Genomic DNA, 22,656 nt, shown 5'->3' with positions numbered 1-22,656 from the left:
TGGTGATTGACACCGATTTGTCTTCGGATCGGCTTCCAATCACAATTGCTGTCATGTCTCATTCGCTTTTGTTCTTAAGATCCTGAATTTTCTCCAAGCTTTCATCGGTGTATCGATAATAATCTACTCCATTTGAATGCTCGATCAATATAACCATCATGTTCCCCCGTTAAACCTCCTCCGTCTCTGTAACATCCGTGAATCGAAATCCCGGTTTGGGAGTTGCATCGGTCGATGCAGATGTTGCATCGATCGATGCAGGTTCAGGTTTCTGCGTATTGACTTAAGTTAAACGCTGCATTTTGGGGCTAGGAAACCCCTAAATCGTGTGTAATCGACTATTTTGTCTCATTAGCCTATTTTGGTCGTTCTTGAAAGAAATAGAAGAGAGGAAAAAGTTCTTGAGAAGTTTCGGAGATTTTGGGTGATTTGTGGCGTTTCTTGGGAGATCTGAGGCTTAGAACGTTGTAGGAGCTTCCTAGAGGTGTTTTCTCTTCTTGTGTTTAGGTGCAGATTCGTCTTTGCAAAGGTAAGTGCAGGACCATGGCTTNGATTGCCTTACTGAGTGTTTATAAAATACTCATGCATTGCAATGTGTGTGTGTGGTGCAGGTAAAGGCAAAGTGTGATCGAAGACAATGAAGAGGAGGATGTTCTAGGGACTCGGTTTGATGTTGTCTGGCATTGCTAGGTTGTTGGTTCTATGTTTCCTGTCATTTGATTATTGGATATTGTTGATGTTATATTTATTGGTTATATTACTGGTTATTTATTGGATATTGAGATTGGTTATTCTGTTGTTGGTTATGATTGTGGTTAGGTGGCTAGTGGGTATGGGACCACTAGTTGTAGTTTAATTATTTATTATATTTATTATTTATTATTTAAAAAACAAAAAAGGTCGGTCCTTTCATTTTGGTATCAGAGCCCTTACAGTTCTAGGTTTGGGTTCACTAGGTTTCTGTTGTGATGTTTGGGATTGCATGTCTTGATGGATTATGTGAGTTAGTCAATTGTGTGTGGCATGGAGTCTTAGAACATCCTCTTCGAGCCGACTGTGTGATTCCACGGTGAGTTTATGTTTCTGTGTTAAATAGTAATTGTTTGCTTAGTCTTCTGTTCATGGTAATGCAGATGGCTAGAGGTGATGTTGTGGCTGGTCGTGGTCGTGGATGCGGACATGTTCGTGGACGCGGACGTGGTCGTGGTAGGGGCGNTGTTGTTCAACCTCAAGTACTTCCCTAGAGAGGCACTGGATAGGTTGGAGGTGCAGTTCCTTCAGCTAGCTCAGGGAACTCGGTCAGTGCGGGTGCTTGACTTGGAGTTCAGTCGACTTCAGAGGTATGAGGGTCGGGATATGGAGTCTGAGGAGGCTCAGATCAGGAGGTTTTTAAGGGCCCTACGCAGTGATTTGAGGATTCACTGTAGAGGGTGGAGTTATGCTACGCGTGCAGAGTTGGTTGAGACTGCAGCAGGGATTGAGGAGNTAGGGTCCCGGGTGTGGGAGTCCCAGCGGGTGGAGTCCATGGTACTGACATTGCGCAGGCTCAGGTAGTTCCACCAGTGGTGGCAGAGGAGCGGCAGCCAGTGGCTGCGGATGTGGGAGTCCATTCTCGTTATATCAGCATGCTGACAAAGATGGGCCGTATTCGTACCGAGCAGTTTTCGGGAGGTACTGATCCTACCGCCGCGGAGGCGTGGAGGACGAGTGTGGAACGTAACTTCCATACTCTGAGATGTCCAGAGGAGTTTTGGGTGGATATTGGGGTCCACCATTTGATTGGTGATGCTCAGTTGTGGTGGAGTTCTGTGGCAGCCAGGAGAGTGCAGAGGGAGATGTCTTGGGCTGACTTTGTCTTGTTGTTCAACCTCAAGTACTTCCCTAGAGAGGCACTGGATAGGTTGGAGGTGCAGTTCCTTCAGCTAGCTCAGGGAACTCGGTCAGTGCGGGTGCTTGACTTGGAGTTCAGTCGACTTCAGAGGTATGAGGGTCGGGATATGGAGTCTGAGGAGGCTCAGATCAGGAGGTTTTTAAGGGCCCTACGCAGTGATTTGAGGATTCACTGTAGAGGGTGGAGTTATGCTACGCGTGCAGAGTTGGTTGAGACTGCAGCAGGGATTGAGGAGAATATCCGGGCACAGTCAGTGGCGGTAGCTCCAGCAGTTCAGCCTAGTAGGGCTCAGCAGCAGGGTGGTTCGAGCAGGGGCGGTAGGCCTGCACAGGGAACCAAGAGGAAGTGGGAGGCTATGCAGAAGCAGAGTGGTGCGAGTTACTTCAAGTGCGGGAGCAAGGATCATAAGATTGCTAGCTGTCCCAAGAGGAGTGCTCCGACGGCAGGGCCTCGAGTATGTTATCATTGCAGGGAGCCAGGGCACATCAGGCCCTTGTGTCCCAAGTTGCAGCCGGCAGCAGTGGCAGAGTTGCAGCCTGGAGGTCAGCAGGTGGCACGGATTGAGCAGGCGCCACGGGTTTACACGACAGCAGAGACTGGTGGAACTAGTGCCGGGGCGATCACAGGTATAATTTCTGGTACTTAAGCTTTGTGAATTTTTAGTAGGTTCAGATTCTATGTTTTCCTGTGATAAAGTGGTAGGTTTTCAACACATAAGGTTTGTGTAGGGACCTTGTTGGTGGGCGGTTTTAAGTCCCATGTCATGTTTGATTCTAGAGCTTCTCATAGCTTTATTACTCCAGAGTGTGCAGAGTGTGCGGGGATCAGCGGGGATCCTGGAGAGCGTTCAGGAGTTGTCAGAGTTGAGGGAGGCGAGTTCCTGAGAGTGATTGGACGAGCTAGAGAAATTAGTATTCAGATCGCAGGAGAGTCGTGGCCAGCGGATTTGCTTATCAGTCCAGTGGAGTTATATGATGTTATTCTCGGGATGGATTGGCTGCATCGGCATAGGGTGCATTTGGATTGTCATCGGGGTAGAGTGGAGTTTGAGCGCCCAGGAGAGAAGTTGGTGTTTCAGGGTATTAGACCGACTTCGGGGAGTCTCATGATCTCAGCCATTCAGGCTGGGAAGATGATCGAGAAGGCCGTGAGGCTTATCTGGTTACTATATCTATGCCAGAGTCAGTNATGCTCAGTTGTGGTGGAGTTCTGTGGCAGCCAGGAGAGTGCAGAGGGAGATGTCTTGGGCTGACTTTGTCTTGTTGTTCAACCTCAAGTACTTCCCTAGAGAGGCACTGGATAGGTTGGAGGTGCAGTTCCTTCAGCTAGCTCAGGGAACTCGGTCAGTGCGGGTGCTTGACTTGGAGTTCAGTCGACTTCAGAGGTATGAGGGTCGGGATATGGAGTCTGAGGAGGCTCAGATCAGGAGGTTTTTAAGGGCCCTACGCAGTGATTTGAGGATTCACTGTAGAGGGTGGAGTTATGCTACGCGTGCAGAGTTGGTTGAGACTGCAGCAGGGATTGAGGAGAATATCCGGGCACAGTCAGTGGCGGTAGCTCCAGCAGTTCAGCCTAGTAGGGCTCAGCAGCAGGGTGGTTCGAGCAGGGGCGGTAGGCCTGCACAGGGAACCAAGAGGAAGTGGGAGGCTATGCAGAAGCAGAGTGGTGCGAGTTACTTCAAGTGCGGGAGCAAGGATCATAAGATTGCTAGCTGTCCCAAGAGGAGTGCTCCGACGGCAGGGCCTCGAGTATGTTATCATTGCAGGGAGCCAGGGCACATCAGGCCCTTGTGTCCCAAGTTGCAGCCGGCAGCAGTGGCAGAGTTGCAGCCTGGAGGTCAGCAGGTGGCACGGATTGAGCAGGCGCCACGGGTTTACACGACAGCAGAGACTGGTGGAACTAGTGCCGGGGCGATCACAGGTATAATTTCTGGTACTTAAGCTTTGTGAATTTTTAGTAGGTTCAGATTCTATGTTTTCCTGTGATAAAGTGGTAGGTTTTCAACACATAAGGTTTGTGTAGGGACCTTGTTGGTGGGCGGTTTTAAGTCCCATGTCATGTTTGATTCTAGAGCTTCTCATAGCTTTATTACTCCAGAGTGTGCAGAGTGTGCGGGGATCAGCGGGGATCCTGGAGAGCGTTCAGGAGTTGTCAGAGTTGAGGGAGGCGAGTTCCTGAGAGTGATTGGACGAGCTAGAGAAATTAGTATTCAGATCGCAGGAGAGTCGTGGCCAGCGGATTTGCTTATCAGTCCAGTGGAGTTATATGATGTTATTCTCGGGATGGATTGGCTGCATCGGCATAGGGTGCATTTGGATTGTCATCGGGGTAGAGTGGAGTTTGAGCGCCCAGGAGAGAAGTTGGTGTTTCAGGGTATTAGACCGACTTCGGGGAGTCTCATGATCTCAGCCATTCAGGCTGGGAAGATGATCGAGAAGGCCGTGAGGCTTATCTGGTTACTATATCTATGCCAGAGTCAGTGGGGAAGTCTACGGTTAGCGGTATTCCAGTAGTGTAGGAGTTTGAGGATGTGTTTCAGTCTTTGCAGGGATTACCACCATCTCGGTCAGATCCTTTTACCATTGAACTAGAACCGGGGACGATGCCGTTATCCAAGGCTCCTTACAGAATGGCTCCAGCAGAGATGGCAGAGCTGAAGAAGCAGCTAGAGGACTTGTTGAGTAAGGGATTCATCCGTCCTAGTGTATCACCGTGGGAAGCGCTGGTGTTGTTTGTGAAGAAGAAGGATGGGAGTTTCAGGTTGTGCATTGATTATCGGGGTTTGAACCGGGTCACTGTGAAGAACAAGTATCCTCTTCCTAGGATCGATGAGTTGTTGGATCAGTTGAGGGGTGCTACTTGGTTCTCCAAGGTAGATCTGGCGTCGGGTTATCATCAGATACCGATAGATGAGGCAGATGTGAGGAAGACTGCTTTCAGGACGAGATATGGGCACTATGAGTTTGTGGTGATGCCCTTCGGATTGACTAACGCGCCAGCAGCGTTTATGAGATTGATGAACAGTGTGTTTCAGGAGTTTCTGGATGTATCTGTCATCATTTTCATCGACGATATCCTGGTTTATTCTAAGAGTCCTGAGGAGCATGCAGTGCATTTGAGGGCAGTTATGGAGAAGCTGCGGGAGCAGAAGTTGTTTGCCAAGTTGAGCAAGTGTAGTTTTTGGCAGCGTGAGATGGGCTTTCTGGGTCACATTGTTTCTGCAGAGGGGGTTTCTGTAGATCCAGAGAAGATTCAGGCTATCAGAGATTGGCCTAGACCGCAGAATGCCACAGAGATCAGGAGTTTCCTTGGATTGGCAGGGTACTACAGGAGATTTGTGCAGGGGTTTGCAAGCAGAGCACGTCCTATGACTAAGTTGACAGGGAAGGATGTTCCTTTTGTCTGGTCAGAAGAGTGTGAGGAAGGCTTTGCAAGCCTGAAGGAGATGTTGACTACTGCGCCAGTGTTGGCTTTGCCTGAGCAGGGAGAACCCTATGTGGTTTATACAGATGCATCTAGAGTTGGTTTGAGGTGTGTTCTAATCAAGCATGGGAAAGTGATTGCCTACGCTTCGCGGCAGTTGCGGGTACATGAAGGCAACTATCCTACTCATGATTTGGAGATGGGTGCTGTAGTTTTTGCCCTGAAGATTTAGAGATCTTATCTTTATGGTGCAAAGGTACATGTGTTCACAGATCATAAGAGTCTGAAGTATATATTCACTCAGCCTGAGTTGAATTTGAGGCAGAGGCGGTGGATGGAGCTTGTGGCAGATTATGATTTGGAGATAGCCTATCACCCTGGTAAGTCTAACACGGTTGCAGATGCTCTAAGTCGGAAGAGAGTAGCTTCGGCTCTGGAGCAGGAGATGGAGTCTCTGGTAGGGGAGATCAGTGCTTTGAGCTTGTGTGCTATTTCACAGGAACCATTGAGTTTGGAAGCAGTTGATAGAGCAGATCTTCTGAGTAGGGTGCGGTTGGCTCAGGAGAAGGATTTGGGGCTAGTGAATGCCTCTAAGGATGTGGATTCAGAGTATCAGGTCTCAGATAATGGTACTATCTTGGTGCACGGTCGAGTTTGTGTGCCCAAGGATGAGGAGTTGAGGCAAGAGATTCTGAGAGAGGCTCATGCGAGCAAGTTATCTATTCATCCAGGAGCGACTAAGATGTACCGTGACCTCAAGAGGTATTATCATTGGGTCGGGATGAAGAAGGATGTGGCTAGTTGGGTTTCGAGGTGCGATGTGTGTCAGCTAGTAAAGGCTGAGCATCAGGTTCCTAACGGTTTACTGAAGAGTTTACCCATTCCTGAGTGGAAGTGGGATATGATCACCATGGATTTTGTGGTAGGATTGCTAGTGTTACGGACTTTTGATGCTATTTGGGTTATCCTGGACCGGTTGACTAAGTCAGCACATTTTCTGGCCATTAAGAAGACTGATGGAGCAGCGGTCTTGGCTAAGAAGTATATGAGAGAGATAGTCAGATTGCATAGGGTGCCAGCGAGCATTGTGTCTGATATGGATTCTAAGTTCACTTCGGTGTTTTGGAAGGCATTTCAGACAGAGATGGGCACTAAGGTGCATATGAGTACAACTTATCATCCCCAAACAGATGGACAGTCTGAGAGGATGATCCAGACGCTGGAGGATTTGCTGAGGATGTGTGTGTTGGATTGGGGTGGCCATTGGGAAGATCACCTGAACATGGTAGAGTTTTCTTACAACAACAGTTATCAGGCGAGTATTAAGATGGCTCCTTATGAGGCTTTGTATGGGAGACCATGTCGTACACCATTATGCTGGACTCAGGTGGGGGAGAGGAGCATGTTTGGTGCTAGTTTTGTTCAGGAGACCTCAGAGAAGATTCGGGTTCTCAAGCTGAACATGAAGGAGGCTCAGGATAGGCAGAGGAGTTATGCTGATAGGAGGAGGAGAGATCTTGAGTTTCAGGTAGGAGACAGAGTGTACCTCAAGATGGCCATGTTGCGGGGTCCGAACAGGTCATTGTCAGAGACTAAGTTGAGTCCGAGGTATATGGGTCCATTCAGAGTGATTGAGCGGGTTGGACCAGTGGCATATAGATTGGAGTTACCTGAGGTGATGCGTGCATTCCATAAGGTTTTCCATGTGTCTATGTTGCGGAAGTGTCTCCGTGAGGGAGAGGAGGTGTTGGCTAAGATTCCTGAGGATCTTCAGCCTAACATGACTTTGGAGGCGAGACCAGTGAGGGTTCTCGAGAGGAGGATCAAGGAACTTCGGAAGAAGAAGATTCCTTTGATGAGAGTCCTGTGGGACTGTGATGGTGTTGAGGAGCAGACTTGGGAGCCTGAGGCAAAGATGAAGGCAAGGTTCAAGAAGTGGTATGAGAAGCAAGCCGCGACTTGAGCTTGTTTAGCCTGGTCCCATCTGTAATCCGTGGCTGGAGCGGGAATGGAGTATTCCAGCCCATCTCTCTTGTTACTCGGTCGCTTGGGGTGGTTGGTTGTGCGACTCAGTAACAAGATGAGGTGGTGTTTGGGGTACAAAGTTTCCGTGAGGCGGGGTTGTGAAGAGAAGTTTCCAAAAGTGGAAAGTTTCCAAAAATGGAAAGTGCTAAATATGGAAAGTTTTACGGGAGTTAGAATTTGTCCATTTTAGCGGTGGGAAGCCTTGGAGGGGCTTTGTGGCCTTTGTGGCGGACTTTCGAGTCAGGGTGCATGTGTGTGGCGGTCTTTTTAGACAGTGTGTGTGGCCTTAGTGGCGGGCTTTTAGCCAATTGTGTGGCCTTTGTGGCGGGCTTTTAGCCAATTGTTGGCCTTTGTGGCGGGCTGTTTAGCCAGAGTGCCGGTTTAGGGGGTCCTCTTTAGGACATTTGTTTGGCCTTGGTGGCGGTCCTCTTTAGGATATTTGTTTGGCCCTTGTGGCATGTATATGATCCTTGTGTGGTCATGGGGTATTCCAGTGAGGGGATATGTGGTTGGTAGGACATTGAGATGTTTTACGCGAGCCACGGTTTGGGAGTTGCATCGGTCGATGCAGATGTTGCATCGGTCGATGCAGGTTCAGGTTTCTGCGTATTGACTTAAGTTAAACGCTGCGTTTTGGGACTAGGAAACCCCTACATCGTGTGTAATCGACTCTTTTGTCTCATTAGCCGATTTTTGGTCGTTCTTGAGAGAAATAGAAGAGAGGAAAAAGTTCTTGAGAAGTTTTGGAGATTTTGGGTGATTTGTGGCGTTTCTTGGGAGATCTGAGGCTTAGAACGTTGTAGGAGCTTCCTAGAGGCGTTTTCTTCTTGTGTTTAGGTGCAGATTCGTCTTGGCAAAGGTAAGTGCAGGACCATGGCTTATCTAAGCTAGAGAACTCTTTAATCTGCTTGTTGTGTGATGTTAGACTTGTTAGATTGTTGCTATGGACGTTAGGAAGCTTTCTTGTGGCTTGGGATCGAGTTTTGTGGTTGTAGGAACGAAGATCGGGCGAGAAGCTTCAGAGAAAAACAATGCTCGGCATTGCATCGGTCGATGCACTTTGTGCGTTGGTCGATGCAAATGCGAGGACGGCGCGTGAACTCTAGGGTTTTCGTGTTATGTCAAACATGAGTCGGTCGATGCATTGGGAGCATCGGTCGATGCAAGTTAACCTTGCATCGGTCGACGCAGATCTTGCGTCGGTCGATGCAACCTCCATTTGGTATCGGTCGATGCATGTTGGCGTCGGTCGATGCAGAGTCCTGGTTTGTTATTGTTGATTGTTGTTTGATGGTTAGAGATGACTCTATTGCTTGTGTGTATAGCCCAGTAGATGGGAGGATTGCCTTACTGAGTGTTTATAAAATTCTCATGCATTGCAATGTGTGTTTGTGGTGCAGGTAAAGGCAAAGTGTGATCGTGGAATCAAGGCAATGAAGAGGAGGATGTTCTAGGGACTCGGTTTGATGTTGTCTGGCATTGCTAGGTTGTTAGAGTTGGGTCATTAGAATATTGCTAGGTTGCTGGTTCTATGTTTCCTGTCATTTGATTATTGGATATTGTTGATGTTATATTTATTGGTTATATTACTGGTTATTTATTGGATATTGAGATTGGTTATTCCGCTGTTGGTTGTGATTGTGGTTAAGTGGCTAGTGGATATGGGACCGCTAATTGTAGTTTAATTATTTATTATATTTATTATTTATTATTAAAAAAAAAAGAAAGGTCGGTCCTTTCAGTCTCAGCCTCCGGCGGCTTCATATCTGGATTCTTCTTCTTATGATACTTTCTCTTCGACTTCAGGAATTGAGATCAACGGTGATTCTTTGAAGATTCCGATCAGTTTCGTATTGGGTATCTTTCTCGGGTCACTGTGATACCTCACCTCGCAGCCAGTACTCAGGTGTGCAATTCATGTTTGTGATATATTTTTATTCTTGGGTTTTGCTCTTTAATTTCGCTTCTGATCGTTTAAGTTTTTTTTTTTTTAATTAACAGAACGGAGTTGCACTGATTGCTGAAGCTGTTGCGAATCTGTTAACAGTAGGATTTAAGTGTATCGTCTTTTCCTAACTAGTGTAGTTTGTGCAATTTTTCATTCATCTGTTTGTTTCATTTAGTTGCAGATGATGATGCTTCAGAATGGTTTTATAATGGGAGGGGTAGTAAGTCCAGCTTTGGTTTCATTGCTCTTAGTTCTAGTCAGTTCTTTGTAGAACAAACAAACAGATTTGTTTCGTATGCAGTAGTAAATGTTCATGTGTTTGGTTCGTTTGACAGGGCGAGTATGATGTTAAGGACGAGGTAGGGAAATAACAATGTGGGCACAGGTTCTCTTTGGCAAAAAAATGCAGAACAAACACAAATGCAAACTCTGTTCCAAGAGTTTCTGTAATGGCAGAGCACTTGGTGGTCACATGAAGTCTCACTTGGTCTCATCCCAACCGTCCACTCGGAAGAAACTCGCTGACTCGGTCCATTCATCTTCTTGCTCTTCCTTCGACGATAAATCTCTCATCCCAATCCTGGACATGTTCTTATCCATGAAAATAGAGTTCTCTCTTGGAATGAACTCATAAATCTTAGTCAATAAATCTCATCCTGCAATTTCTTGAGATGTGAGTCCAACTACTTATTCTTGTGATCTCCTCTCCTGTATATGTATTCATATTATGTAACAACCATCTAATCTTGTTTCTTAATTTTAATCAGCATTTTGCTGATAAGAGATATGTTAATGGTTGCTAGTAATGAGTTTTTAAGTGGCTAGTGTGTTTTGTTTTTAACAAGATGGTTGAGCACGGGTTCTATTCTAGTTTCAGTTGTTTAAACATGTTATTGTGGTGAGTCTACAATGGTATAAACTGTTAGTGAGATTCACTACAAGTTGAATCAAAGTGCTTCAGGTTAGAAGCCAAGATGATTCTGTTCTTTCTCCATATGATTCAAGTAAATTGAAGATGAGGTCGTGAGAGAGAGTTGGAACCATATGGAACCGCATTATGTAGCACACTATGTAGCTAGAAGGGTGAGCGAAAGCATGTAATAGCTTTAGCTTTGGGGAGTGTTTTTCTCATTAGAACATAGGTTGATACAAAGAGTGTTCATGAGTGAGTGATGAGTGAGACACTTGTAATTTGTATCTATGTTTCTTCTTCTAGTGGATTCCGAGCAAGAGTCTCGGCGAGATGTAGGTGGTGTCACATTGACACTACTGAACTTGTTAAATGTGTGTGCTCCCATCTTCTTCTCTACTCTTTTCTCTAATCTCTATGTGCTCTGTTTTTTTGCTGCAACAAACAAAAAAACTTCTCTGTTTTGACTTAAGCAATGGTGTGTTGGAGTTCTCTAGTGGAAGAGAGATTTGGGGTTTTGACTTCTCTGTTTTGACTTGAGTAACCTTTTTTGGGGTTCTCTAGTAATATGTTGATTTTGCTTAAATTCTTTTAGGGTTGCTTTATTTAATTTATGATTATTTATATAATTAATTAATGTGAACTATGGTGGGTTACTCCACTAATGATGGTCTAAGTACTATATTGATATCTTGTTTGAGAGAATAGTTCTAGGGATTAATTTGAGCCTATCAGTTATAATTTTGAATTTTATGAAATATATAATCTCCTTATCATTGTTTTTTTTTAAATTGTTTATTTTTTGTAATTTTTTGATAATTATCTTTTTCATTATTAATATTGTTTAAACAATTTTTTTTGTTTTTTTGTCATTATCTCAAATTTATCCTATTAAATATTAACTTTTACACATGTCAAAATCTCATATTAATAACTTGACACGTGTCAAAATCCTGTTAATGGCTAACTTTCAAANTATATATATATATATATATATATATATATATATATTGACAATCGCTCACAATATATATTTGTAACCATTACTTTATATTTTGCTTAGGCAATAACTTATAAATTGTGATTAAAACTCTACCAAATCAAGCTGAAATCAATCTACTTTGAAAATCAAACACACATCAATCCACAATGAATGATGTATATTGCAAAACTAAACGACCAATTGTATGATCAAAATCAGGATGTCTCCCCGAAATAAGAGGCAAATTGGATGAGTTCAGTGAATTTTTTGTACATCCATGATAAACAACATATATCTTAATTTTAGAAAACACATGTTTGTGTTTTAAGAGAGACCGCTTTCAACTTCCCAACCTTATTAAAGGGACTATTCAAAATTATTAGAAAAATCTAAATAGGAATATAATTCAAGAGGAGTAGAATTTATAATATTATATGACTTAAATGTTATAAAATCCTTCTAATTGGACTGCCAATTATTTTTATATACTTATTTAAGCAATGTTGTTAAAGTTCAATCCTACTATTATGTGGCATATTACAAAAAATGCTATTACATTTTAATTTATTTAATAATTAACAAAAGAAAAACTTATATTGGTGTGTATAAAATAATATTTGTGAAATTATTTAATAAAATTACTTAACAGATTCGATTTATTGTTTCAGAAATCTTATCAAACAATAACAAACTATTTAGAACAGTTATAAAATTTAATTTTATTAATAAAACTAAGATTAAATATTTGCATATCTAAATCATTTAATAATGACATGTATATTTTAAAACTAAGATACAACATTGCTTATGTTTTAAAAATATCTTTAGATACTTATTTAAACAATGTTGTTAGAACTTTAACCAGCTTTGATGTGGCATATTACGAAAAATGCTATTGCACTGTAATTAATATAGAACTAACAAAAGAAAAGTTTATATTTGTTTACAAAATAAGAAAACAATATTTTTAAAATTATTTAACAGATTCTATTTATTATTTCAGAAATTTTAGCAAACAATAACAAACTATTTAATTGGCTAAAAAAAAAATTTATACATAATATTCACTATATAAACAATACTAAATGTATAATGTTGACAATATGCATATACATAATCTAATTGTAATTTTCACATAGAAAGTTAACACTCCCTCCGTTTCAAAATATAAGATGTTTTAGAGAAGTTTTTTGTTTCATAATATAGGATGTTTTCAAGTTTTTATGCAACTTTTAGATTAGTTTAGTATTTTATATTATGCAGTATTGTTTCTGATTGGTTGAACTTGTTAAAAGTAAAAACTTCTTAATCTGCATGCTTTACTTAAAACATCCTATATTTTGAAACGGAAGGAGTATATACTAACATGTTATACCAATAATTGTGATAGTGTTAATATTAACACCAATCACTATTGTAAATTTGGTATATTAAAATCTCTAAACACGATCACATCAATTTGTAATACCTCCATAATCTTCGTAATTATTGATGAAACTCATAAGTTTAGTTGAGGATGATGTTTGCTTGACCACAACAAGATGAAATCATAAATGAGAAACACAATCTCTCACTCTACGCGTCTATAGATTTGTCCCGCAGATGACATGGAGTTTGTTCGTGTAAATAGTTTGATCGTCTACAGATCGTCAATCAAATAGTTTCAATAAATATATTTGTAAAATTATTTAATAAAATTATTTAACAGATTCTATTTATTGTTTCAGAAATTTTATCAAACAATAACAAACTATTTAGAACAATTATAAAATTTAATTTTATTAATAACACTAAGATTAAATATTTGCATATCTAAATCCTTTAATAATGACAGATATATTTTAAACTAAGATACAACATTGCTTATATTTTAAAAATATCTTTATATACTTATTTAAACAATATTGTTAGAACTTTAACCAGTTTTGATGTGGCATATTACAAAAAATGTGATTGCATTGTAATTAATATATAACTAACAAAATAAACGTTTATATTTTTTTACAAATAAGAAAACAATATTTTTGAAATTATTTAACAGATTCTATTTATTGTTTCGGAAAGTTTAGGAAACAATAACAAACTATTTAATTGGCTAATTAATTTTTTATATACATAATATTCACTATATAAGCAATACTAAATGTATAATATTGACAATATACATATATATAATCTAATTGTAATTTTCACATATAAAGTTAATATATAAACATGTTATATCAATAATTGCAATGGTGTTAATATTAACACCAATCACTATTGTAAATTTGGTATGTTAAGATCTCTAAACACTATCACATCAATTTGTAATACCATATCACAGGTCAATACATGTTTTGTTTGGTTTTTTAGACTTTACCGAATTTATAATTAACGAATTTGATATTGCACCCAAACCAAAATAGTAGTACCGACTACGGGTCGAAATTATAATAGACATATTGAAATTATCTCAAATGAATTTCAATAACTCATATTTTATCAGATTTCTTTTTGTAGAGAGTGAGAGCAACCCCTTTGTATATATTGAGATTAGGGATAATAGACATATTGCATGCAACTATATAGAAACATTTTCTTTACGTAAAGATAGGACTGTTATTTGGATGAAAACGTTTCTTGAATTATGGTTTTTTTCTTATAATGTCTTTTTTGGATGAACTATTGTACTAACGATCACATTCCTTTCTAAACAAAAATTGTTGAAATATAGAGAGATATGGTGAAGAATTCTTCTTGTGGTGTGTGAACAACTCCTTTCATAACGATGAATATTGTTTGCTTCAAGACATTACTAATGGAATGGTATGGCGAAAGAGTAACTTATTTTTTAGGTTCGGATCACTCACATATATATAGTCATAACAATTTTATGTTTTGTTTAAACAATAACATAAAAATTATGATCAATACTCTCTACCAAATCAAAGTTACAACCTATTTTGAAAATACATAGAAACACATCAATCGACAACATTATGTAATGTATATTACAAACCTAAATAGCCAATAGTATGAACAGAATTAAGATATAGTTCTAACAGGGTTAACTGATTTTACCTTGAGTATGTAAGCTGAAGAAACAAAATAGACCACTAACAACTAGACAGGTGTGGAAGATGGTGATACTCTTCTCCCTTATTCGGTGGAAGAAGAGAATACGTGGAGGCATTAAAGAGAAGTGGGAGTGATTCGCTGTCGATTACTTGGGATCCTAGAAATGGCCCATCACCTCTCGCTACCTCAAACACAAAACCCCGGTACCACAACCCAATGTGTAAACGTTCCTTTCTTCTCCACTTTTAGTATTTTGTTTCATTTGGTATGCTTTACTTTATATATGGTTGTTTGTATTTCTTTTCATAAAAGATTAACAATGTTATTGTATTAACTCAACATACTCTAACTAACTAATCATTAAATCAAGATNTTAAAAAAAAAAAAAAAAAAAAAAAACAAATGATATGATTTTTTGGAAAAGTAACTATAAAAAGAATATTGTGGACTCACTTGTCTCTGCAAGCTTTACCACACATTTTTCTCTCTATAACTCTCTTTCAAAGTATAATACAAANAAAAAAAAAAAAAAAAAACACCTCTACGAGCTCCTTCCCATGGCAGCAGGACTCTCAACAATCCTCGTAACACTCAAACCACTCACCCGTTATTCTTTCTCTTCAAAACAACCTATCTCCACCGCCGTTTTCCCACCATCTCCACGACTCAATAGCTTTAAACGGAGAAAGATTCTCACCGTTTGTTTCGTCATCGAAGAACGGAAACAGAGCTTTCCCATGGACGAGGACAAACCGGAAAGCACGACGAGCTCTTTGGAGATGTTGGCGACGACGCGGCTTATCAAGAAAGCAGAGAGGAAAAAAACGGAGAGGATGACTTATTTTATCGCAGCTGTGATGTCGAGCTTTGGTATTACTTCTATGGCTATCATTGCTGTTTATTACCGGTTTTATTGGCAAATGAAGGTAATCAAAATTATATAAAAAAACAGAAACAAAAAGTACAAAATCAAATATCCTTTTGTCTTAATTTCGAAAAGTGAAACTTGATTTTTTTTTTTTTTTTGTTGGGTTTGATATTAGGGAGGTGAGGTGCCTGCATCAGAGATGTTTGCTACATTTGCTCTAGCCGTTGGTGCTGCAGTAAGTTTCCAATTTTTCCTAAATTGTGGTAAAAACAAACCGAACTTTTATTATATTGTATGCCGAATTATCCAAACCAATATCCAAATTTATGTGAATTAAATATTTACATTCACAATTTTTGGGAGTCTGAAACGCGAATTAGCTAGACGATATTGCGTATGCCGATTCTATTCACATTTTTTTGTAGTTTGTTTTTGTAAAAATTGTTTGGATTTTTTTTAGGTTGGGATGGAGTTTTGGGCACGATGGGCTCATAGAGCTTTATGGCACGATTCTTTATGGAACATGCATGAGGTAATTCAATTTTCTCAAATTATTACGGTTTATATTTCCGGTTCTACTGCTACAGATGAAGAAAAAAAATGACAATTATTTGGTAAAATTGGTTTTGTGGCAGTCTCATCACAAACCAAGAGAAGGAGCGTTTGAGTTAAACGATGTGTTCGCTATAATAAACGCGGTTCCTGCGATTGGTCTACTCTATTATGGATTCTTTAATAATGGACTTGTTCCTGGTCTTTGCTTCGGTGCCGTAAGTCTTTTCTCTATCTTTCTCTCTTTACGACGACAATATCCAAAACCTGAAAAGAATTGGTCTTTGACTTCTTTACAATTTAATTTCATAAAAAAAAAATTTATATTTATCAGAACTAATAAATTATATTTACATAAAAAAATATCGGTTCATTTTAGAGTTTATTTTCGAAAATCCGGAAAACACTCAAAACGATTGGTTTTGGAGTTTTTGCTGACTCTCTTAGCGGACTGGTTTTTGTATATGGGACATGCCAGGGACTGGGAATAACGATGTTTGGAATGGCTTACATGTTCGTCCACGATGGACTCGTGCACAAGAGATTCCCTGTCGGTCCTATTGCCAACGTCCCTTACCTCCGAAAGGTCGCGGCAGCTCACCAGGTTTAATACCATGCAGTACATAATCCGACGGTCTAATTTTTTTCTTTCTTTTATCTCATAACTAGTACTATCGATTTATAATATGGTTTTAAATTTTCAGCTACACCACACAGACAAATTCAAGGGTGTACCATATGGGCTGTTTCTTGGACCAAAGGCAAGAATCTATACAACCCCTTTTAAAAAATTAAGAGATATCAAGTTAATAATTTGCATGTAACGTGGATTGATTTTTGTTTCCATGGTTTGGGTTTTGGTAATGGTGCAGGAACTGGAAGAAGTGGGAGGAAAAGAAGAGTTGGAGAAAGAGATAAGCCGGAGAATCAGATTATACAACAAGGGTTCTTCCACCTCTTAATTGCTACAAATTAAACCCATTTTTTACATTTTTAATTAAAAAAGAAAAAACTAGTAAGAAAAAATATTTGATTTAAAATCTATATTAAATGAAATAGAAGAAGAGTCAGGCTAATTAGCCTTTCGAGTACAAATTTGAATACCGTATACATCGATGTGTCATTCAGTTTTGAGCTTACCAAACATATTAGATGGATTGGGACCAAAACACACACGTCAAATTTTCGGTGCTTTCGTATTTGGTCCATTAAGTTCAAAGTACATATCAGTATTCTTCAATATGCAAAACTATACTTCTATGAATTTTCTAAAATAGGACGATGTCGCGTTCAAGCATTATTAGACAATGACACATGTGGGGATTAAAAAGTATAAGATAAACTACGTACCTTGTCTCTGTACCATCCTAATTCCTAACTAATAAACATATATAAATATTTCAGTTTCAGAATTTGGAAGTTCGGTAGGCTTTGAAGTCTAGAGTACTTTAAGACCACTCATGTTGGAAAACAATGTATAATGACTCTTCTTTAAACACAATATCAAACCTAACTTTTGAATATTTGCATCTAAATATCTAATTAAGATACGTGGACCTTGAACGAATGGTACGGGTCTGTGTTCACTCCACTGGCGAAAAATGAATAATTAATATCTACGAGAGGAAGTGGTACGAGTCGGAGTCATACGATTCTTAGATAAAAGATGTACAGTACTCCTATAAATTAACGTGACTCGTTCGTTTGTTAGGTGAGTTGAATAGAAAACCAAACTAATCCATGTCAAGCCAAAGCAAACTAAACCAGACTATTTTGGTATGTAGTTGACGTCACGTCAATGACGTGAAGTATCTTTTTAGTTGACGTCACTGCTCATCTCACACTAGACGTGAAGTATCTTTGAATGTGCTTCTCACAAAAATAAATATATATAGTTACTGTATATAACTATTTTGCCTTTTATTCCAAATTTTTTTTTAAAAGCTATAATAGGAATATTGATTTAAAGTAAATTATCTATGTTTTAAAGATTTTGTAAATTTAAAATTTTATTCAAAACATGGATTATGTTTCTGATTATTTAACTATTGAAAATTTATTGTAATACATCAAATTTCATTTTTTTTTTAATAATACCAAGCCATGTAATAGTTATGTGAGGTTGGAGATTATCCATACGTGGGCTTGTTGTATGAGAAAATCTTTGAAAGTTAACTTTAGAGTATGAGATTAAGTGAGTGCTGAATGCTTATTTTTCAGAAATTTTCATAATATTTTAATGAATAAAAATTGTCACTAAGAATTAGAAAAACATTTAAAATAAAAAATAAAGAATTTGGGTGTTTGTTGAGAAACAAAGAAAAAGAAAAAAAAAAAGAAAGAATTAAGCTCCATCAGAAGGACAAATGTTACAATTTGCTAATTTGATCATATTGCCAAATAACACTTATAAAAAGTGTCACATAAGATAACTTCAATCTTCCACAGAGAATTTTCCAGGTTGAGTAAACTTCTTTTCAAGTTGCTCCACTTTGTTGAATCTGAAACCTCTGATTCTTATTTCTTCCGGAACAGATGTGTCCTTGTAATCTACTGTCTCCATGGTCCAACCATTGTTCTTGATCGAACCACCCAGTTTCACCTGTTTTCACAATGTCACCACATACGTCTCTTAATAATCAAAAAGAGATAAACAATAGAATACATATGATGCTTTTTCAAGAACTCGTTACATACCTCTGCATCATCAATGGAATCTACTATAACAGCACCATCCAAGGAGAGATCTTCGATAACTACATTACGACCTTTAATAGCCATCGTGGATCTCTGAGAGACCTCGCAGTTCCCGCTGACTTTCTTTTTGATATCAGAGAAGATCATTCCCCATTTGGGTTTCCATGTGATACGAGACCATACTTCAACCTCTTGGCCGTTCAAGACCTGCTTCACAGGCTCTTCTACTTTGACACCAGCCTAGGGAATTCGTAAAATCAAAGAACAATAAATGTTGCGTTAGAGACTATAAACCATCATGGAGAAGACTACTTAGAGTAGTTTGACTCAAACCGGTTTATGTAAGGATATACAATAAAATCAAGTGCCTCTCAAGGGAGATAAGAAACGAATTGGACACTTCAGAAGCATATGTGAAACATTGATTGATTGATACAACTAATAGTTACCTTCTGAAGAATTAAGCTGTTAGCACGATAAATCGCCATTTCTCCAGAAGTTGCACTGTGATATGGATTTCCCTTTGGTACCTTTAGTCAGAAAGGAAACGAGAACAACTTGATTAGTCACAAGAACTGGTTTAAGAAGTGAACTTTTAATAATCAATATTTGCTCTGTTCATAGTATTTTACCTTAGCAGCATCTTCAGGATTATTCTTGACAGGTGCATAAGCAAGCCAAATATCCATCACCGTGAATCCAACACGTGCAGTAGGAGGCAATGTCTTTGGATAATCTTGCATCATGCACTCTAGACGAGTTGAAGATTTAAACGCTGTTTTGGTGCTATCCTTGTATCTATTACATAATCCAGAGAGCAGGTGTCAAAGCAGAGAATCAGAGTTTCTAGACAATGATACATTCTAGCAGGGGAACAATACGGAAAGACGAATCAAGGGGGAGAGAAGTGAAGAATTACTTTGGATTAACAAACTCTTTGATGGCCCCTTCAGTTTTTTGCAACTCCTCTTTGTATGAACCAAGTTCCAGAATCAACTACATTAAAAAAAAACAAAAACAAAATAATAAGAGTCTTGCAAAGTTTCTAAATCAGAGACAGATCTGGGATCATTGAGTAGAAGACAAGACAACTCACTTGATTAATATTTCCCGGGAAAGGGGAGAAGCCTGTCTCACAGTTAACGTCACCATCAGGGAATCCAGTTGCTCTAAGTAGAGGATCAAGTTGATTGTACTCCACATTGATCACCATAGATCTCCCTGGAAACCATTTATATCCATAATGAATAGTGTCATTGAGCAGAAACATATATACTATGGATTATGAGACTATTCACTTAAGTTACCATCAGCGTGGGTAAGTTTAGTAATTCCTCCAATGGCTTCTTTCGCCTTGCGGGGAACAGCAAGAGAGTTAACATGATACTGTTTGGTAGCACTCACACCCAAAGAAGCTGGAATTGCCTGGACCAAAGGAAGCACAACTGTGAATTTCAACCAGAAACTGTATGAATATTTTAAGACACAAGAGTTGAGAAGCTGCTACTGACTAACATTGAAGAGAAGTCCATTTGTATCTTGGAAAAACAGAACCCATTTTAAACCGGCTTCAAGCCTGAAATTGCAACAAATAAAAAGTGTTATAGGCAACAAACTTACAAAATGTATGTGATTCACTTAAAAATATATATAATAGATGAAGTACCATTTATGAAGAAGGCCACTGGAATAAAGAAGTGAGTGAACATCGCCATGACCATGAGGTTTTGTCTATGAATAGACAAGAAAAACGACAGTCAGCTTGCAAATATTGTACTAGCTTTGGAAGTGTAAACACAAACACATATACCTGGATCCTGTATTTGTTTTTTGGGTCTAATGCAAGCCTGGCATCATTATCATCAAGGCATGCAACTTTTTCCTAGAAAAAAAAAGAGTAGCCAATAGTGCACTGGTTCTTAAAACATTCAACATTTTAGCAAAAAAGGGCTTTCAGTAGTTGATCATTTACCTGTTTTAGAAGATGTACTTGAGTAGGTTTCATCCCGAAATAGGAGTTTGACTCTAATAGCTCCAGTGTACGTGAGTGTGTATCATCAGATGTCATAATAATTAAAGGGATGTCTCTTTGACTTTCATCTGCAGAAATATACAGCACGATTACTTCTCAGGAATGTGAAGATGTTATTATGTCATATATCTTGTAGCCAGGAATAGGGATTGTCGAAAAAAAATTTGAAACACACCAGAAGCGATCTTGTTGCTAGATTCTTGAAGAGCCAGTATAGATTCAATATAGTGCTGCAAGAAGCATGTCCCTGTAGTTGTCTCCCTTGGAAGTGCCACCTAAAAAAGATTCACATTTGTGGTCGGTCAAATATGTCTGGCAGGCATATCTCGAAACGACAAGTAAGTGTTCATGTTCCTCAGTTTCATAAGTCTTTCTACCACATTGCAATGCTGATGAAAACTATTGTATATAACACAAATACTGATATAAGTCAATGAAACATAGTTCAATATTTACCTTGATTCCATTGTAACCAAGACGCTCGCCAAGACCACCAGCAACAAGAACAAAAGCAGCATTCCTAGCTTCAACAACACCTCTTTTCTCCATTTCGATGAAATTCTCATCACCAAAAGTAAGATTTTCTCCTGAAGGAACCTGCAAATACCACATGAACCCTTTTGTTATAAAAACAATAGAGACCAATAAAACATTTGAATTCTTAACAACAAAAAAAAGGGATGATTTGATGAAACTTACAGAAGGAGAGAAACCATCATAAGGGTTCTTCCCTACTTTAGAATCAGCGAGAAGCTCTTTCGCAGTCTTAATATATGATGCTAAACCTCCAGGATAACTCGAATTTAGGAGAGCAATCTAATAAGACAATTATTTTCAAAATCTTGTTACTATGTGTCCACTCATCAAAACATTGAGAAGTCATGTAAGAAAAAAAAAACACATAACAAACAAAAACACCTGCTCGAAAAAAGCTAGCTTCTCTTTGTCATCGACACCAAGTCCAGGCCACTGTTGGAAGAGATGACTCTGACCATTTTCCAATAAGATCTTTGCCAATTCAATCTGCCACAAAAACCAGATCAAAAGCAGAATGAAATAACCAAGGAGAAGAATGATTACTAGGTCGCCACACAAACAGATGACAAATGCAGAGGTTAAAAAAAAACCTGATCAGGAGACAAAACTCCGAGGTTACTCTGAAGAGCAGGGACTGATGAGAAGACATTGAGATCAACCGTAGAAGCCATGAGAGGCTATTAACAAAGGAACACTGCAGATTCAAGCTGTTTGATAGTAATAAGTATTATTCACAAAACGGATCAAACTATATTTTCAGAACATCCTATCCAAAATTATTATATGAAAAACAAAAAAAAACGAAGCAATCACAATCTAAAACTTTCGTGGCGATCAAGGGAAATACGAACAAATCTCGCAAAAGAAATATGAAAGTAAGGGGAAAGATAGATACTCCGATCTTCGATTCATACAGAATTACACAAGGGCGAGTATGAACGTAATGCGACGAGAAGAGGTAAAAAAAAAGACAAAATTGAGAAGATCGTTAGCGGTTTTTACCTTTTGGGAAAATTGAAGAAGGGAGAGAATGAGAGAAGAAGACGGGGGTTTGTGTCGGTGAAAATTGAAGACGACCGAACCAAAGTTGATGTGTTTTGTAATTGTAAATAAAAATTTCTGAATTTTTTTTAGATTTGGGAGATGGAGGGGGAGACGACAGAAGCTGAGGTGAGAAGAGAGAGAGAGAGTTTGAGATAAAACTGGAAAGTGAATCACGAAAAGCTTTTCCGAGGATTCGTTTCACCAAACGAAAAAAGAAAATAAAAATATTCACCAAATAATACAATCACCACACTTAAGCAATGTATATATATTTTTAAAAATATTTATGAACAAATTACAAATTATATGATTTTATGATACGTAGTTTACACAAAGCCATGAAAGGCATATATACAAATGGCATCTTGAATATTCTCTCAAACAAACAAAATGGATGGAGCATATATGCTTTGAATTCAAGCAAAAGTATCATTGTATCAACAATTCAACATTAACATCAAACAAGTTAATATCTATATTTAACATCCTACCAAAAAAAAGAAGTTAATATATTTAACAAAATACCTTTATTTTAGTTTTCCTTTTTTTGGTGGTTAACGAACCGGAGCAGCCCATTTGCAATTATTATCAAAATATAAGGTTAGCCCATATAAGCCCACTACTTTTCTATTTGACAGTCGGAAGATCCAATCTCAGCCGTTTAAACAAAGTAACATAAGCCACGTG

At 38.8% G+C, this 22,656-nt stretch overlaps 3 protein-coding genes across 5 annotated transcripts; 2 read left to right on the top strand and 1 right to left on the bottom strand.

Moving 5' to 3' along the window:
- On the top strand, positions 4,659-5,054 carry LOC109127691 (RNA-directed DNA polymerase homolog; the record flags this gene model as incomplete). Its single annotated transcript, XM_019232942.1, has 1 exon — positions 4,659-5,054. A coding segment is annotated over one exon (396 nt), but the record flags the coding sequence as incomplete, so codon positions are not given.
- Positions 14,705-16,754, top strand: LOC104727661 (beta-carotene 3-hydroxylase 2, chloroplastic). The gene is made up of 7 exons (XM_010446750.2): positions 14,705-15,165; positions 15,283-15,342; positions 15,568-15,639; positions 15,743-15,877; positions 16,138-16,263; positions 16,364-16,420; positions 16,532-16,754. The coding sequence occupies exons 1-7, from the start codon at positions 14,797-14,799 to the stop codon at positions 16,619-16,621; spliced, it is 909 nt and encodes a 302-aa protein (XP_010445052.1). The 5' UTR covers positions 14,705-14,796; the 3' UTR covers positions 16,622-16,754.
- On the bottom strand, positions 17,997-22,175 carry LOC104727645 (UDP-sugar pyrophosphorylase). Of its 3 annotated transcripts, none has more exons than XM_010446737.2 (17): positions 21,928-22,175; positions 21,516-21,632; positions 21,307-21,411; positions 21,088-21,204; positions 20,845-20,985; positions 20,564-20,663; positions 20,329-20,456; positions 20,167-20,238; positions 20,023-20,087; positions 19,872-19,932; positions 19,664-19,781; positions 19,453-19,577; positions 19,276-19,352; positions 18,989-19,154; positions 18,806-18,886; positions 18,357-18,596; positions 17,997-18,261 (listed from the first exon to the last, which is right to left on the bottom strand). In XM_010446737.2, the coding sequence occupies exons 2-17, from the start codon at positions 21,594-21,596 to the stop codon at positions 18,094-18,096; spliced, it is 1,845 nt and encodes a 614-aa protein (XP_010445039.1). In that variant the 5' UTR covers positions 21,597-21,632; positions 21,928-22,175; the 3' UTR covers positions 17,997-18,093. The 3 variants fall into 3 exon arrangements, with proteins under 3 accessions (XP_010445039.1, XP_010445043.1, XP_010445047.1); XM_010446741.2 differs by having other exon boundaries at positions 18,094-18,261; positions 21,516-21,619; XM_010446745.2 differs by lacking the exon at positions 21,928-22,175 and adding an exon at positions 21,821-21,911 and having other exon boundaries at positions 18,094-18,261.

This window comes from Camelina sativa, chromosome 2, assembly GCF_000633955.1.
Source record: "Camelina sativa cultivar DH55 chromosome 2, Cs, whole genome shotgun sequence".
NCBI lineage: Eukaryota > Viridiplantae > Streptophyta > Magnoliopsida > Brassicales > Brassicaceae > Camelina > Camelina sativa.
Note: the sequence above shows the minus strand (reverse complement) of the source record. Positions and strands in the feature narration are given on the sequence as shown.